This window comes from Alexandromys fortis, unplaced genomic scaffold, assembly GCF_014885135.2.
Source record: "Alexandromys fortis isolate MF-2015 unplaced genomic scaffold, M_Fortis_MF-2015_v1.1 scaffold_215, whole genome shotgun sequence".
Lineage (NCBI taxonomy): Eukaryota > Metazoa > Chordata > Mammalia > Rodentia > Cricetidae > Alexandromys > Alexandromys fortis.
Window position 1 is genome coordinate 190,901 of NW_026068086.1, and position 18,335 is coordinate 209,235.

Consider the following 18,335-nt stretch of genomic DNA (forward strand, 5'->3'; position numbering starts at 1 on the left):
TGGGAGGAGGCGGAAACTTTTTTTTCTTATTCTCAATAAAATTAAAAAAAAAAAAAAGAAAACACTTGGACAAAAAAAAAAGCCACTGCTGGCGGCCCTCCCTTATGTGTGAATAGATGCATAAACATGGTGTAACTAACGCTTTATAAAATGACTGAGAGGACCAGCGAGATGGCTCATCCGGTAAAGGTGCTTGCTGCCAAGCCTGAGTTCAATTCCCATGGGCCGCATGGTGAAAAAGAGCCTTTTGCCCCCCACGGGCCAGCAAGTTGTCTTCTGACCTGTACCCTTGTACCGTGGCACACTTACCTCCTAAACAAATAAGTAAATGTAATTTTTAGAATAAAAACAGCATCAACTAGATCAACTAGACATAGAGGCACATGCCTTCAATCCCAGGTGGCCAGAAGTCAGCAGCAGACAGATCTCTATGAATTCAAGGCCAGACAGGTTTACATAACAAGTTCCAGGACAACCAGAGCTACAGACATTATCACCAACAAACACACTGATTTAAAAAGATATTTTTTTGTGATTCAGTTGCAGTCTTTCTGAGACTTTCTTATAAAGGAAGGTTCATTTGATGCTGTTAGATCTTCAACTACTCTTTCCCCTCCTGAGACAGCTTCATGTAGCCCAGGTTGGCCTCAAGTTTCCTGTGTGGCCAAGGATGATCTTAAGCACCCTGCCTTCCTGCTTCCTCACCTAGAGTGCTGGACTGTTGTGGAATATTTAACTCTGTAAAGACATGTTACATTTGTTTATGTTGTGGGTTATTACTTTAGCTGTGTAAAGGTGTGTTACATTTGTTTATGTTGTGGACTATTACTTTAGCTGTGTAAAGGTGTGGAGAGGAGGCAAGCAGGCCGGTCTGCTTTTCATCCTGCCCAGCTCCCACATGACTAGCTTTACACCCGAAATAACAACACACAAATTGTATTCTTTTAAACACTGCCTGGCCCATTAGTTCTAGCCTCTTCTCGGCTAACTCTCATATCTTGATTAACCCATTTCTATTAATGTGTGTAGCACCACAAGGTGGTGGCTTACAGGGAAAAATTCAGCATGTCTGACCTGGTGGCTGGCTCCATGGCATCTGACCCAGAGAGGAGAGGCATGGCAATTGCCTCACTTCCCTCTTCCTCCCAGCATTCTGTTCTGTCTACTCCACCTATCTAAATCCTGCCCTATCAAAAAGCCAAGGCAGTTTCTTTATTAACCAATGAGAATAACAGATAGACAGATGACCCTCCTCCATCATAAAGGTGGGTTACATTTGTTTCTGCTGCAATTGTTTAGTTATGTAAAGATGTGCTGCCTTTGTTTCATCCTGCCTGCCTGAGGCACCTGACTGGTCTAATAAAAATCACAACAGTCAATAGTTAGACAGAATATGGGGTTGACAGGCAGAGAGGATAAAAAGAAGGACTCTAGACTTGAGAGAAGAAGGAGGACAGAAGAGAACAGGGAGAAAAAGGGGACACACCCAGGCAACCACCAGTCAGTCATAGAAAAGCAACGAAAATAAGATATACAGAATGGTAATAAGCCCTGAGGCAAAAGTTAGATAAAGAGAAACAGGTTAATTTAAGTTAAAAAGAACTAGCCAAAATAAGCCTAAACTAGGCTGAGTATTCAAAAGTAATAAATCTGTGTCATGATTTGGGAGCTGGTTGGTGACTCCCCCACACCCCACCCAAAAAGCATGGTATACTGGACTTGCTATATGTACCGTCATATTTAGCTGATGTCAGTTGGGGAATCAAACCCAGAGTTTCATACCAAGCACCCTACCTACTGAGCTAACCACCAGCTCCCAGGAGGAGTGGAGGAGTTTGGGAAAGTGTGAGTTGTTTTCTTCAGACTTAAAAAGACATTTATTAATTTTGGTCTTGCAGATGCTAAGTAAGTGTTCTATCACTGAACTTTTTGTTTTGTTTTCCAAGAGAGAGTTTCTCCATGTAGTCCTGGCTGTCCTAGAACTCACTCTGTAGAACAGACTGACTTTGAACTCAGAGATCTACATGCTTCTGCCTCCCAAGTGTTGGGACTAAAGGCACGCATTACCCCCACTACTACTTTATCCTCAGCTCTTCTCTCTCTCTCTCTCTCTCTCTCTCTCTCTCTCTCTCTCTCTCTCTCTCGTGTGTGTGTGTGTGTGTGTGTGTGTGTGTGTGAGAGAGAGAGAGAGAGAGAGAGAGTAAAAGAAGAGAGAGCGAGAGAAGGTTGTCAATATGGTTTTGAACTCGTTCTGTAGCCAGTATAAATCTTGAATTAATAATTCTTCTCCCTCAGTTCTTTCAATACCTGGAATTACAGGTCTATGCTACCAAAAAAGGTTTTGCTAATTTTAAAATGTGGGGGTGGAGGAGTGTAAAAGTCATTGATAATTGCACCATGTAGTTGGGTCATAACTTCCTTTTCTTTAGTTACAAAGTTGGCCTCTAAGTGTGTCCTTCAACTCAGCTGGTAGAACCAAGAACTGTAAATGGGGCAATGTTTGTCTCTGGATGACTGTGGGGTGAATATTCCTTAAGAACGGGGTGGGTGCATTTACAGCCTGTAAGAACCATCCATTATAAGCATCCAATTTAGTGGCTGTTACTAAATATACGGAGCTGTGTACACATGTCCACAATCCAGTATTGGGACATTTCCATCAATAGAAATTGATCCTTCATGCTTTCTCCAGGCCTCAGCTCCAGGCAGCTACTGCTCCATTTTCCATCCACATGGACCGGCCTCTTCCAGGCATTGCGTTTAAATTTAATCAAACAATATTTGGGTTCTCCGTGGCTGGCTCCTTTCTCCCGGTGTGTCTCATGGACTGGGCTCACATATTAGGAATTTCTCACCCGCTCTTTTTATGCAGGATGCTCTTCTATTATATGAACATAGCCCATTTGCCCATTCATTCGACATGTACCATAAGACTAGACATTTACAACTTCTTGATGATTGTCAGCAATGATGTTAATAAACATTTGCGTATGAGTCTTTGCTTGTAAGCCAAGGTTTAATTTCCTCTCTGTAGATTTCTGGGGCTGAAATTGCTTTACCGTCAGGTAGATTTTTGTTTATTTGGTTTCTAAAGAAACTGCAAGATTCTTTGCAGCCAGCTGCATCATTTTAAATTCCCACCATCGATGTATAAATATGACATTATCTTCATACCATTGCCAGTGTTTCGTATGGTCTGACTTTTTAAAAACTGTTTTTTATATGTGTGGATATTTTGCCTGCATGTGTTTTTAACACACCACGTGCATGCCATGCACACAAAGGCCAGAGGGTATCAGGTTCCCTGGAACTGGTGTTACAAACCATTGTGCTTCCACGTCGTGCTAGGAATCAAACCCTGATCCTCAGGAAAAGCAGCCATTGCTCTTAACCATTGAGGCATCTCTCTGGCCACATTGTCTGGTATTGTTATTATTGATTATTATTACTATTATAACCATTCTAGTAGTTACAAAGAGGTGTCAGATTATGGTTTCCATTCTCATTTTCCTAAGAAGTGGTGGCCTTGCCCATCTTCATGTCCCTTTGTCCATTTCTAAAACTGAGTCGTCGTCTACTTCGTTTGGAATTCTCTATTCTGCATAAGCTTTAGTCATTTGTTCTGTATATGCTTTTCCAAGTATTTTCCCCTGTCCTATAGCCTTTTAAAAATTTCCTATATAGTTGTCTTTTGAAGTTCGAAATGTAATTTTTTTGTTGTTGCTGCTGTTATTTTTTTTTTGAGACAAATCAAATATGTAGCTGAGGATAACCTTGAACTTCTGATCCTCCTGCCTCCACCTCTCCAGTACTGAGATTACAGCATGCATTACACGTCACAGGGATCGCACCCAGAGATTTTGTTTGTGGGTTTTTTTTTTTTTGTATTTGAGGCAAGGACTCTGCCCACTGAGCTACATACCTAGTCGCTGACAAGTAATTTTGCTGGTGTCTAATTTACCATTCGATGACTCATGTTCTATGTCCTCATCCATTCGTTGTCTTCACTCCTGTGCATGGGATGAGGGGACAATGTAAAGTCACATTTCTACATGTGGGTATCTAATTGCTCCAGCACCATTCATTGCAAAGGCAATTCACATTGAATTACCTTGGCCCCTTTTTCAAAAATCAATTGGCCATAAATACATTGTTTATTTCTGGGCTCTCGATGTTTTCCCATTGATTTATATGTCTTCTCATATCAATTCCACGCTGTCTTGATTGCTGTAGTTCTATATTAGGTTTGAAATTGGGAACTTTGTTCATCTTTTTTTGACACCTCTGCTCTGCATTTTGAATTATAGTTTCCACTTTCTTCCTGTGTTGCTGCCAGCTTCCATCCCATGCCATGCTTTCTGTCAGAGTGCCTGATACTAGGACAATATCTCCTCCTCTTCTTCCTCCTTCTCACTATATGCTATGGTCTGGAAGATGAAGAACAGTGTTTTATGTTAATGTAAGTCTCTCTACATCTGCACCATGCATCAGCTGCTAGCAGAGGGAAATAACAGCTTCTGGTGCAGCTTCAGAATGGAGAGCTGTCCCTTCCTCCCTCCCTCCCTCCCTCCCTCCCTCCCTCCCTCCCTCCCTCCCTCTGCCCTGCCCTTTCTCCCCCACACTCTCCCTCCTTCCCATGTTTGGTTATGAAGGCAGAACAAGGAAGGTGACTGTACAGCTGTGTCCCAGGTCACAGCTCACCCGAGGTACTAAGATTGTGTCTGGATATCACTGTGTTCCATTTTTCCAGCCTACTTCCCTTCCGGACACCAGCTCTTCCCACCCAAACTTGTGTCCTTCTGGGGCTTTACTCTTCGTCAGTGGGCACGTCACCCTCCGTTGGTGGCAGAGACTTTTTCTAGGATTTTGGAAGCATTCCCTGTGTTTTCTGCTAGCCTGAAGTGTGTGGTATAAGGCTAGAATTCTCTCATTATCTTGCTGTCCTGAGGGAAAAATCTGCCTGGAATACAAACTCTTCTTGTAAGAAAATGAAAATGGAACTAGCGAATGAGAGAGACAAGGAACCCTGAAGCCTGGGATCTCTGCAAACCCACATCAAGCTATGTCTTTCCTGGATCTCCCGCTGACATTTTGAACGAAGCAGACTAAGTTTAGCCTGGACTTCAACTAATTCACATAGTTTACAAGGGGCTCTAATGAAACAAAAGTCTGGAGTAGTGAGCATGGGAAGGACTGCAGAGAAGAGGAGTCGTAAGGAATTCAGCTGGAGGAACAGATCTGGGGCACTTGTCCCTGAAGAGGCAGGGTATTAAAGAGGCAGGGTCCTTCCTAAAGAGGAAGTCTCTTCAAGTAGCAAAGAAACATTGTGTTGTGAGAATGATTACATGTGTTTGGTTGGGTTCCATGGAGATGAATGAGAATTCGTGAGAGGAAGGTTCTGGAAACAGATTTTAAGGCAAGATGTTGACATTTCTAACAGGTTAGTCTGTCTGAAAAAGTGATGACCTGCATTGATAGCCCATTTTTGTGTCTCAGAAGGGCTTTAAGTGACTCATCAGAGGTAGAATGGTTCCAAACAACTAAATTAACAGTGAGGCGTGTGTGTGTGCGTGCATGCATGCGTGTGTGTGCGTGTGTATGTGTGTGTGTGCATGTGTGTGTGGTGTGTGGGTGTGTGTGTGTGTGCTCTTTGCCATGCTAGAACACAGGTCCTCAGCATGCTCACAAGTCTTCCACCCCTGAGTCCTATCCCCAGCTCAAATATTCCAACTGATTTCTTCCAACTTTTCTTTTTCTTCTCAGTGATGAAGAACAAAGGCATAACCTCATGAATGCCAGGGGAGAGTTCTGTCACTGAGCCACATCCATGCCAACTCATTCAGTTAAAAATATAATCTTTAATTTTTTCCTGTATGACAAAGATATAAGCTGTATTGTTGTTCTTTCCAATATTTTCCTTGTCTCAGTTTTCCTTCCTTCCTTTTCTTTCTTCCTTCCTTCCTTCCTTCCTTCCTTGCTTCTTTCTTTCCTTCCTTCCTTCCTTCCTTCCTTCCTTCCTTCCTTCCTTCCTTCCTTCCTTCCAGGGTTTCTCTGTGTCTGCTTCTGTGTATTTGTCCTATACATGTACGTGGAGCCCAGAAGAGGATGCCAGGAGACTTCCTCTATCATTCTCCCCCCTATTCTTTGAGGCAGGGTCCCTCCCTTATGTATTCTTAGCTAGTCTTGACGTCAATGAGTCTCATAGATCCTCCTGACTCTTTCCTTCTCAGAGTTGGAATTATAGGCATGTGAAGAATGCCTGGCTCGGTTTGTGGATGCTTGGACCCGAACTTTATTCCTCATGGTTGAGTAGCAAGCACTTTTAATGAATGAATTATCCCTCCAGTCTGCTATACTACAATTGTGTGTGTGTATAAACATGTATTCAATTTTTTTTAAATTTTATTATTTGTTTATAACTACTTTGCCTGCATGTATGTATGTGTATCATGGGTATGACTGGTATTCACAGAAGTTAGAAGAAAGCACTGAAGTCCCAGGAACTAGAACCACAGATGGTTGTGAGTCACCACTAGAGGGCTGGGCATTGAATGGCATTGAACCTAAATCTTCAGGAGCAACTATCAATCCTGTACACTTCAGGAAATCTATCAATCACTGAGCCATCTCTTCAGTCCCAGACAACTACATTTAAATAAACACACACTCTGGTTTATATACTTCAGAGGCCTAAGGTTTACTTAGCCGAATTCTAAAATAATAACAAATTGGCCTTTACATACCTGGAAGCCAGGAAAAACAGTGGGCTGAGGGAGTTCTGGAGCAACAACCTTGGGAGACCACTTGAAAGCCAACCAGTCATTTTACTCTTTTGTGGACAACCTAGTGCTAAGAAGCATTTCTCATTCATATTTCATTATCAAGAGATCCAAAGTACCAAAACATATTGCGATGATTGTGAGTCCAGCATATTTTATTTAAGAAGTGATCCACAGGGAGAACTTAAGTTCTTTATCTCGTGTACAAAGTTTCTGGCCTTAGATCCACCCAGATGTAGCAAAGATAATTGCAGTACCCACTGACTCCATTCCACCCTGGCTAGTCACCAGAAGACTTGCTTCTAGTGATTTAGTGACGATGTTAGCAGAAGCTGGTGGCTCTGTACCCAAGCCTTGTTTCTGGCTTTCTTTCTTTCTTTATTTAAACATGAGCAGTTTTGTTCTGTGATATGTATGCACCGACCTTTTGTCTACTCGTTCTTAGTATTTGGACACCACACCCAGGCTTTGCTTTTCTGTCTGCTCCCCATCTTCTTTCTTAACTCCCTTGTTCCAAGTGGATATTGACAAGATCCCTGCCCTGACTTGGATGGAGCTTGAGTCTGGCACTTGTCCTAGTAAGGGTCATCATTGCTGTGATCAAAGACCATGGCCAACACAACTTGGGAAGGGAAGGCTTGTTTAGCTTACACTTCCACAGCGCTATTCTTCATCACAGGAAGTCAGGACGGGAACTTAAGCGGGGCAGGGATCTGGCTGATGGGAAAGACATGGAAGGGTGCTGCTTACTATCTTACTCCCAGCGACTTGTTCACTCTGCTCTCTCTCTCTTTTTTTTTTTTAAAGATTTTTATTTATTATGTATATAGGTTTCTTCCTGCATGTATCCTACAGTACAGAAGAGGACAGCAGATCTTATTACAGATGGTTGTGAGGCACCATGTGGTTGCTGGGAATTGAACTCAGGACCTCTGGAAGAGCAGCCAGTGCTCTATTTTCCTGAGCCATCTCTCCAGGCACCTCACTCTGCTCTCTTACAGAATCTACGACCACCTACCCAGTAGGGCCCCATAGGAAATTCTAATTTCTTCTGGCCCATTCTTTCAAGAGCCTGATAGTCAAAGACAAGAGTATAAATGTCTCTTTAGTCGGAAGGCAGAGGCAGGTGGATTTCTGTGAGGTCGAGGCCAGCCTTGACTACAAGAGCTAGTCCCAGGAGAGGCTCCAAAGCTACAGAGCAACCCTGTCTCGAAAACACAAAACAAAAATAACAAAAAAGCAAAAAACCCAAATGTCTCTGTAGAATACACTCATTCCACCAGATAGGCCAGCTACAGATAAGCTGAAAACCATAGAATTGTGGGTCAAAATAAAAGTTTTCCTCTTTGTGCTAATTTTCTCAGCTATTTTTTGTCACAACAAAGTGCAGCTGGTCATCTTAACGACAGAGAAAACTCTCTCCTTACAAACATCAGCATGTCCGTTTACTCACCAACTGGAAACCCTCCCCAATCCGTGCCTCAAGTGGCAGTGACAGTTTTCATTGGCCTTCATTGCATATGCAGGACTGACTGACACAGGCCTTGTAACTGAGCTCAGTCAGCACACCAGCTTCTTCCTCACCCTGGAAGTTGGTTCATTGCATCAGCATCTCTATAGCTCAAAACACCCCACCCTTTACTCCTTTACTCACGTGATCAGCCTTCCCAGCACACTCAGCAGGTACTCAGAAGTCCAAAGGCCCATCACAGACAATAAAGACATCCCTGTCCCTGGGTGAAATTCTAAGAATTTAAAGTCATCCTCCTTTGGAACTTGGGCCAAATGCCAGTCATTCTTTTTTTTATTTTTTATTTATTTATTTTTTTCAAAGACAGGGTTTTTCTGTCTATCCTTGACTGTCCTGGAACTTGCTCAGTAGACCAGGTTGACCTTGAACTCAAAGAACTCCTCCTGCCTCTGTCTCTGCCTCTGTGAGTGCAAGGCCAGCCTGGACTGCAGAGCAAGTTCCAGGAGAGGTTCCAAAGCTACAGAGAAACCCTGTTTCGACAAACCAAACCAAGCCAAAAAACCTCAAGGCCAGTCTCAGTGACTAGGGAGATGCAGGCCAACCTGGGTTACATAAGGTCCTGCCTCAAAAAACAAAACAAACAAACAAAAAACAGGAAAAGGAGAAAGAAATGGCAAAAACAAGTTTAATATCCTTATTAAATTTAATATTAGAAAAATTTGAAAATTCACACAGGTTTGATTAATAGGTTTTCCGTCCCTGCTTACCATAATAAATTTATCTGACGAAGCAAGATAAATCAAGCTGGATTGAAAAAATACAACAGGTTGGGTGGCCTTTAATCCCAGTAAAGGCAGAGACAGGCAGATCTCTGTGAGTTCGAGGTCAGCCTGGTCTACAAGAGCTAGTTTCAGGACAAGCTCCAAAACTACAGGGGTTCTCAGGGCCCAGAGATCAAGGCCAGAGAGGTTGCACCCCCAAACTAAATCAGGGAAATTTTTATTTATTTATTTATTTATTAAAGATTTCTGTCTCTTCCCAGCCACTGCCTACCATTTCCCTCCCCCTCCCCCAATCAAGTCCCGCTCCCTCGTCAGCCCAAAGAGCAATCAGGGTTCCCTGCCCTGTGGGAAGTCCAAGGACCACCCACCTCCATCCAGGTCTAGTAAGGTGAGCATCCAAACAGCCTAGGCTCTCACAAAGCCAGTACGTGCAGTAGGATCAAAAACCCATTGCCATTGTTTTTGAGTTCTCAGTAGTCCTCATTGTCCGCTATGTTCAGCGAGTCTGGTTTTATCCCAGGCTTTTTTCAGACCCAGGCCAGCTGGCCTTGGTGAGTTCCGGATAGAGCATCCCCATTGTCTCAGTGTGTGGGTGCACCCCTCGCGGTCCTGAGTTCCTTGCTTGTTCTCTTTCTCCTTCTGCTCCTGATTTGGACCTTGAGATTTCTGTCCAGTGCTCCAATGTGGGTCTCTGTCTCTGTCTCCTTTCATCGCCTGATGAAGGTTAATATTCAGGAGGATGCCTATATGTTTTTCTTTGGGTTCACCTTCTTATTTAGCTTCTCTAGGATCACTAATTATAGGCTCAATGTCCTGTATTTATGGCTAGAAACCAAATATGAGTGAGTACATCCCATGTTCCTTAAAGCAGGGAAATTTTGTAGGCTGTAGGCAAGGGGTGATAATGTGTCTACCACAAGCTGGGATTGTGCCCACATATGGTCAAAAGCTGAGTGCTTAGGTGAAGACTTGGGCAGCTGGCAATTTTGGAGAAGAAGTTGCAACAGCCACCAAGAATGCAAAACTGGGCTTTTTGGCACCTTTCCTTTGTTTGGAGACTCTCTGAACCAGCAGGGTTGGGGGTGTTTGGGGGTTTCTGAACCATGCAGGGGAGACTGAACATTGATTGATGAAACAGATTATTCTAGAAATTAACATTGGAAATCTGCTTTACAGAGAATTGGAATTTTGAAAATTATTTTCTTGTGTTTTGTTTATCATTAGTTTTGGTCGTCTAAAGACTGATTAGAAGATGATAATTTAAGGGGCTGGAGAGATGGCTCAGTGGTTAAGAGTGCTTGTGGCTCTTCAAAGTTCAGTTCCCAGCACCCCATCTGACAGCTCACAACCATCTCTAAGTGCAGTTCCAAGGTTTCTGAGGCCTTCTGGCCTCTGCAGGCACCTGCATGCATGTGCATGTGTGTACGAGCGCGCGCGCACACACACAAACAAGTACCAAAAAACCCTAAGTTCGACCCTAGCATTTTCCACCCACATTTTCTTACATAGAGAGCAAGTAGAAGCCGGTATAATTAAGAGCACAGCAGTGGCGAGGTTAGCATGAACTATTCTGATGAGCCAAGACTTTTCCCCAAGAGCCTGTTAGATGTTCCCCCAAAACGGACCAAGACATTTCTGCCACAGAGCAAGAAGTGCTGTCCTGAAGCACAGCTTGGCAACCGTGGGGGAATGAGGGCTGGGTTCCACCTCGCCACACAGGCTGCCACATTCCCTGAGTGAAAATAGCGCTTGGATTTCGGCCCATTCTGTCCACAAAGTCAGCTCAAGCTCCTTATGTGACCCAGTTTTTAAATCCATCTACCTGACTGGGGAAAATTCAGAAAACTTCTCTTTTCTGCCTCATACTGGAAGAGGGAACATGTATTAGTACAATCCTCCACCCACATTTTTCTTTTCCTTTTCAGTGAAGGGAAGAAAAGAGGATTATTGTCTGTAGTTATGATTAAGGAAAAATTGCTAAACAGGAAAAATAAAAGCCTTCTAAAAAGGAAATCAAAGCAACGTAATAAAAATTTCTACAGCCTGATCTCAAAGAGTTCTATGGATTCCAAACCTCTAGTTTTCTGTTCATCTTGAAGAGGCTTGAGGAATTAGCCAGCCCTCGGAATTGACCGTTGAAATTCAATATGAATCTTTAAAAATATATAGTTAGGGGTGGGACTCTCGGAAAAATAAATAAAAATTTCCCAACGCATTCCACAAGCCTCAATTATCTCCTCCAGTTGGGAGAATCTGGAAATATGAAGCCAGCGTTAAGGGTTCCCAGCATCCATTCTCCAAAGTGTCATTCGAGTGGATTAAAGGTGCATATTAGTTCGACGTGCATATCTCCTGCTCCTTTTCAAGACAACAAATAATTACAGTGATTTATCTTTGAAATGTGCAGCTTGGGGTTGGGTGTGGAGGAGCCAACGTATTGGTGCCAGGGCTTTAGCCTGAAGTAAATAAAATGGTGAAATATATTTAGCAAGTGATCACCCAGGCACCAGCAAAAAGATAAAAGAAGAAACGATCTATTCGTGATTAAAGAAATATACAAACACTAAGTTCTGGCAAAAGGAAATAATTGTAGAAATTATTTTTTTAAACTGTATTTAACTTTATTTCATATGCATTGGTATAATGATGTCAGATTCTCTTGAAGTGGAGTTACAGACAGCTGCGAGCTGCCATGTGGGTGCTAGGAATTGAACCCCGGTCCTCTGGAGGAGCAGTCAGTGCTCCTAACCACTGAGTCATCTCACCAGCCCTAATTGTATAAACTATAAATGGGAATGAGGGGTGGGATAGTAAGTCTTCCAAGTTCTAAATGCCTGCTGATGTGGGATGTCCTTCTGTATTGTTGTTTTTAATTGGTTAATGACTTAGCAAAGTAAAGTCAGGTAGGGAATGTTAACAGAGATGTAGAGAGAAAGTAGTAGGAGTCAGGGAGACGCCATGTAGCTGCCAAAGGAGACAGACTCCTCACAGAACCTTACCAGCAGACCACAGCTATGTGGTGATATACAGATCAATAGAAACAGGTTGATTTAATGTGTTAAGAGTTAGCTAGAAATATGCCTAAGCTATTGGCCAAGCAGTGTTGTAACTAATATAGTTTCTATGTTATTATCTGGGTCTGGGTGGCCAGGAAATAAACGAGCAGTCCCCTACTACAGTGCACCTTGATTCTAACCACCCCCACATCTGACTCTAGGGCAGGTCTGTTGTTTTACCTTCCTTACCCTGGCTGTACTTCAAACTACTAGCAGCCCAGTGGTAAGAGGGATTATGTTCCTTCCAAATGGCTCTGTTGCTGTCAGTAAAGGTAGTTCTAACTAAATCTCTATCATTTCACTAAAACTCCAGATTCAAAGGCTAGGATGAAAACCTGTGAGCTCAGAGAATTAGAATAGCAAGGGGCTAACTTCCTCTCTTTGCTGGTGTCCTGGAAGTAACTCCATTCCACAGCATCTCAACCTACAAAACCACACTAAGATCCTCCCTGCTTCTTCCTGCTGACCAGTTAGCTAACCCCACCTCTCTATGACCAGGTTAATTTTATTTAATGAACATGCAACACATACATCTTTACATGGCTAACAAATGTAGCACGAACAAATATCACACGTCTTTGCCTGGTTAAACCAATATTCCCCAGCACAAGTCAGTTTCTCAGGTACTTTTGGCTGTGCCATTTTCTAGACTATCTCCAAGTGGCAAGAGTTCAGCTGAGTGTGTGCTTAAATCACTATGACCTCAAGGCCAGTGTGAGCGTTCAAGCTGGTGGTGGCCATTTGTGGTCCCTTCCTTAGATGGCTGTCAAGGACCCTGGTAAGACTGCCACTTTCCAGCTTTCTCTTTCTTCCCACACAGATCAACATTCAATTATTTCTTGCCATTTTGACTAAGATCAAGAGTAAGACAAGGGATCAACTTGCCAACCAGTCCCTGGTGCTGGGGATCAAACCTAGAGCTTGTATATGCTAAGCAAGTGCTATGCACCTGAGTTACCTTTCCAGCCCAAAAGAATGCCTTAGTTTTCTTTGTTGGTTGTTGTTTTGCCCTCTAACTCACTGTGTAGTCAAGGATGACCTTGAGCTTCTGCCCCCCCCTCCCCCCGCCCCACCACACACACACTCCCAGTTCACACTTCCCCATCCTGATATGGCAGGTATGTGTCAGTATACTGAACTTCAAATAAATGACTTGTAAAAAGCAGCCAGCGTTGTAATGGTAGTGGAAGTGGCGTGTGTGTGTGTGTGTGTGTGTGTGTGTGTGTGTGTGTGTGTGTGACATGATTCCTGGAAAATAAGAACAAATATCTAGTCCACTCACTTCTAGCTCAGGGACAAACAACAGATCAAAGTAATGGTACCACCAAAGTCCAGTTTAGTGAACCAATGGGTTTTGTGGGGTTACTTATAGGAGTATGGGCAAGGGGTTATTTACAGCATAGACATAAAGGTACCTGCTCCATGAGATAGCTCAGCCCACCAAAGGTGTTGGCAAAGGAAAGCTGTACTGCTAGAGCTCTTTCCACAGCCTGCAGGCAGTCTGACAGCTGGAGGCTCTTCTCTCGGAAATCCTTACTGCTTATATAACATCGGAAGGGGAGAATAAGTGAGTTTAGTCAGTTTCAGACTCTTCCTGTGGCTAGTGAGTTGTTGGCCCCCAGAGTCTTAACAAGCTTCTTTTCAGAACCTCCCAAGCCTTTGATTTTATTTGTGACTGGGTCTCACTTTGTAGCCCTGGCTAGTCTGGAACTCACTCTGTAGACCAGGTTGGTCTCAAACTCACAGAGATCCTCCTGCCTTTGCCTCCTGACTGCTGGGACTGAAGGTGTACATATGCCATCATTCTCAGTTCAGAACTTCCTGAGTCTTAAAGGAGCTTCTATTCAGAGTGGGACACTCCAATTCAGAGGAAATTGCTATACAACAGAATGTCCCCAAACCTGATTCTATAGCCTACCATGCATTTATCTGTCTGTCAATCAAAGAGTATTACACACACACACACACACACACACACACACACATAATGTATATACATACAAATATTCATATATTTAAATACAACATGTTGCTCCTAGAATCATAGAAACAAAATAAGATTAAACCAAGCATAAGAGAAAGTGAGGCAGTTATAAAATTAGAAGCATCTAAAACAATGATGAAAAACAATGTACACATAACACATAATGTCATCAGAAGCAAGTACCAGATGCTATGCACAGCTGGTATCCTATGGTTTTGAATGATGGGCAGCTCATAGGTTAATTTAATACTAGGAGCACATTGTGTTATATCGTGGCTACAACACTAGGTGATGGGAGTCTTTTAGCTCCATCAAAATTCTATGGGACCATGGGAACACAGTCAGATCTCTGTGGACAGTTGAGTGAAATATTCTTGTGTGAGCCAGGTGATAGTGGCACACACCTTTAGTCTTAGCACTCACAAAACAGAGGCAGGAAGGATCTCAGAGTTCAAGGGCAGTCTGGTCTACACAGAGAGATACAGACCAGCTAGGAAACCCTGCTTTGGGAGGGAAAAAGGGAAGAAATACCCTCCTGTGACAGAGGTAGTACTTGGAGGCCCCTCCTTTTCTCATGTTCTTTATTTTGATCTTCTGAGATTGGGTCTCACATAATCTGTGCTGACCTCAAACTTACTATGTATCATAAGAGAATACTTCGATCATCATATTTCCATCTCCTATGACATATATTTTATTATTTTTTTAAAAAAAGCTCGTGTGTATGTGTGTGTGTGTGTGTGACCAAACCCAAGGCTTCATGCATGCTGGAAAAGTACCCTGCCAACTGAGCTACATCTTCATCTCCTTGTATCTTTTTAAATTTAAATTTTTTAAATTTCATTGCCACGTGTAAGTTCTTGCCTCTTACTCTGTCTCTCTAGCCTCTCTCTTGCATATTTCATCTTTGAGGAAGGCAGAGAATAGGAAAACCCAAGATAGCGTTGCATTACTGGGGCTAAATCTTACAGTTTCACAGACTTTTGTCCCTGTGGTGTCCTAAGAAACCTAGAAATAAACACGCACCTGGGTTCCTTTCTGTTTGACCTGATGCGGTAATGCTGGTATTATGTCCTGTATTTTCAGGCTGATGCAATTTCATCAAGGTCGATATTCATGCAGTTGGATTGAAGATCTGCTCGTTCCCTTAAATTGCACATCAGTATTTCAGAGCAGAATGAGATGGGTTGTGATAAAAAGGAAAGGTGAAGGGCTGGATGTAGCTCAGCAGTAGTGTTTAGCATGCTCAAAGTCCAGGGCTGGGGTCAACCCTGGGGTGCCGGTGGGGGCAGGGAAGGGCATAGGAGGCAGGTAGTGAGTTTTTGGATTGCTTATAGTAATTCTAAAATGTATATTAATTCTTATTCCCATCAGGTAGAGTTAGAAACGGCTCCAAGAGAAGAATCTCTGAAGACATTTTTAGGTATGTCTGTTTTTGTGGCTGCATGGAGGCTTGGGTGACTGCTGCTGAAGGTCACTGTGATCTAGTAAAGACTTAGGAAGGCGCTTTTCCTCGCTCACTTTCCCTGTGCCTTCCATCTTCGTGGTGTGATGTGATGTTAATACGCCAGCCATCATATCTATGTTTGTGGGAATAGGCAAAGAGCACATGTGTAGGGTCTTCTGAGGACATTTCCCTGGAAGCTGTCCAGCAACACTTCTTCTTGGTCACTGACCAGGACCTATTTTCAAGGCTGCTGGGAACCAAAAGGAAACATGGGGGCAATGTGGGCTTCTTCCTTGACTTTCTGTTCTAACAGTGCTTAGATTTCTATTGAAGAAATGGAGAGGTGGAGACAGTCATCTGTCTGGGCACTGTTATTATCTGAACTATTGGGGGCAAAAAAAAAAAAAAAAACCAACCTCAAACCCATAAAAGCAAATGTCTATATTTATTGGATGGTGACAGAGGATAAAGATGTTACTTTTGTAAGGGGGATTTGGTGGAGGACTGACATGTGAAAGCACATTCATCTCGGGCACATCCTAAGTCTTCCCCCCCCCCAGAAGTGGCAGGCCAGGCACAGTCCCCTCCCCCCCCTCCACACACACTCAGGGAGCCCAGAGAACTAGTCAGAAGTAGCAGTCACAGAAGGCAGACTTTTCTGAGTAGCTGCCAGCTTGCGACTGTCCCTAACAGAAGTGTCTCTGTTCAAATCCAAGTACCCTCCTGAGGACGGCCTCCCCTTCTCAAGTTCAGATGCCTCGTGGGGTGAGTTCTCCCTGCTTGTCTGCTCAAATCTCCCTTTGTTTAGAAAGAATCTCCCCTCTTCCTCTGTGCTTGCCCTTCCCACTCAACCACAATCTCAAGAATGTGATCTTTGCACACAACACTACCCAGCAAGAGGTCTTCACGGGTCTGTTTCTGAGCTTGCTTATGGAGAGGTTTGGCTTGCTGCTGCTCCTTCTCTTCCCCCTGTTTCTCCTCTTCCTCTTTTGGTCTGGCAAAAATGCTTTATCAGGTAGCCAGCCCTGTCGCAAGTGAACACATCTCTAAACTTCCGGCAGCCTAGATTAAAGGTATTAAAGATGGGTGGGGTACAACATGCTTATCATCCCAGCACTCCGGAGGCTAGGACTGGAGGACCATGATTTTGAAGTCAGCTTGAATGCAGGGCCAGACCTTGTCTCAAAAGCAAACAGCCGTGCCCCTCTCCCCCCAACCTCACCCAACCAATCATACAAACACTGGTATTAAAAAAAGAAAACAACAAAAATCTCTAAACTTCCCTTGAACTAAAAACCTGCCCTGAGATCTGTATTTGGGATAGAGATATTCTATTTACAAGTAGTTTAGTTTCATAATTGTGTATTAGGCACAACTTGCTCTTAAAGATTGTGGTTGACTTCCTGAATTAGGTTTTAATCTCTACAGCAAGTGACAATTCAGTAAGCCATCTAGATAGGGGCTCAAGACACTATTAAAAATGGCTGTCTAGTGGTATAGCTTGGTCTGTTTGTAAGGCTTCTAGCAGTGAGATCGGGACCTGTCCCTGGTGCTTAGCTGGCTTGTTCCCCGTGCGGGATTTACCTTGACCGGCCAGCATTTATTCACAGGGAGGAGCTCAGTCTCACCTCAAACTTGCTGGGCTTGAACTTGATGTTCAGGCCCATGGGAAGCCTGCCCCTTTCTGGATGGAGGTGGAGGAGGAGTGAGTGGGTGGGTGAGAGGAGAGGGGTAGATTAGGAGTGGGGGAGGAACTAGGAATTTGAGACCCTCTAAGATAAATGAGAACCTCATCAGCAGGAGTTGGGGGAAAAGTTGTTGGGGGTGGGGAGTCGTGAGGGCAGGGTGACAAAGTATGGGAGAAAGAGAGCAAGGGTGACGAGGAAGTGGAGCAGTGTTTTTATCATTAAGGAACTGAGGCACTGGACACTCTTTGTCCCAGCCACATTAAACCAGTCTTGCCCTTGAAAATGCCTGGGAGACAATATTCAAACCAGATAATAGCCATTAAAGGGGCCTAATGTAAAAAACAGAAAGAGGTCCTATGGCTCTGAGAACAGCTCGAGACCATGTGGGAAGAGCAAGGCTTTAGGATTCCACCAGGTCTCGGGCTGTGGAGGGAGCTCAGCGTGATGACCTAGGTGGGTTCATTAATAACCTATTAGACAGAAAACTTGGCAAATAAGATCATTATGATAAGACAAGAGTTTAATGGTGTGCAATCTGCAGATAGTTTGTGATCTCAGCCAATAAATGTGAACCAAGCAGTCATTGGAGTAGGTTAAAAATAAAGTACTCATATTCACAAAGAGTATGGACCAGTGTGCCCGCTCCACACGGGAAGACTAGCTTTACTCGGAGCTTTGCTGTACTTGAGACATCCGCAGAGCTGGCTGAGGGGGCAATGCTGGTAACCCTAGCAGTTGGGGGGTGGGAGCAGACAAATGAGGAGGTCAAATCACTCTCACCTGCATAGCCAGTAGATTCCAGGCGAGCCTGGGTTACAGGAGAACCAACTCCCAATGATGGAAATTTGAAGAATCTTAATCACTCAAACAATAGTTAAAGTCAGAGGGAAGAAGAAAGCAGAATTCAGCATTGGGGTGATCATTGGAATTCATGGCTTCTTGAGACACAGGAACAGCCAGGAGTGAGGGGTTCTACCAGGTACACAGGAGGAGAGCAAGCGGACTGGATCCACATGACTGGATATGCCTTTCTTCCGCCACCCCCAAACCCAGTGCACTGGGCGCCCTCCCAGTGAGAAGCTGATGGCTACAGTTCAAAGAGAGCTGTGTGAAGTAATTAGGAAATAA

The 18,335-nt window shown here is 43.6% G+C and overlaps 1 protein-coding gene across 1 annotated transcript in view; it reads left to right on the plus strand.

Annotated features, from left to right (window-relative positions):
- The window catches only part of LOC126488646 (uncharacterized), a 77,575-nt gene that overhangs the window by 6,953 nt on the left and 52,287 nt on the right, over positions 1-18,335 (plus strand). Inside the window, exons 2-3 of the mRNA XM_050122264.1 lie at positions 15,447-15,495; positions 16,236-16,284. Coding sequence (XP_049978221.1) covers positions 15,447-15,495; positions 16,236-16,284 — 98 coding nt within the window. The remainder of the gene's footprint in view (positions 1-15,446; positions 15,496-16,235; positions 16,285-18,335) is intronic.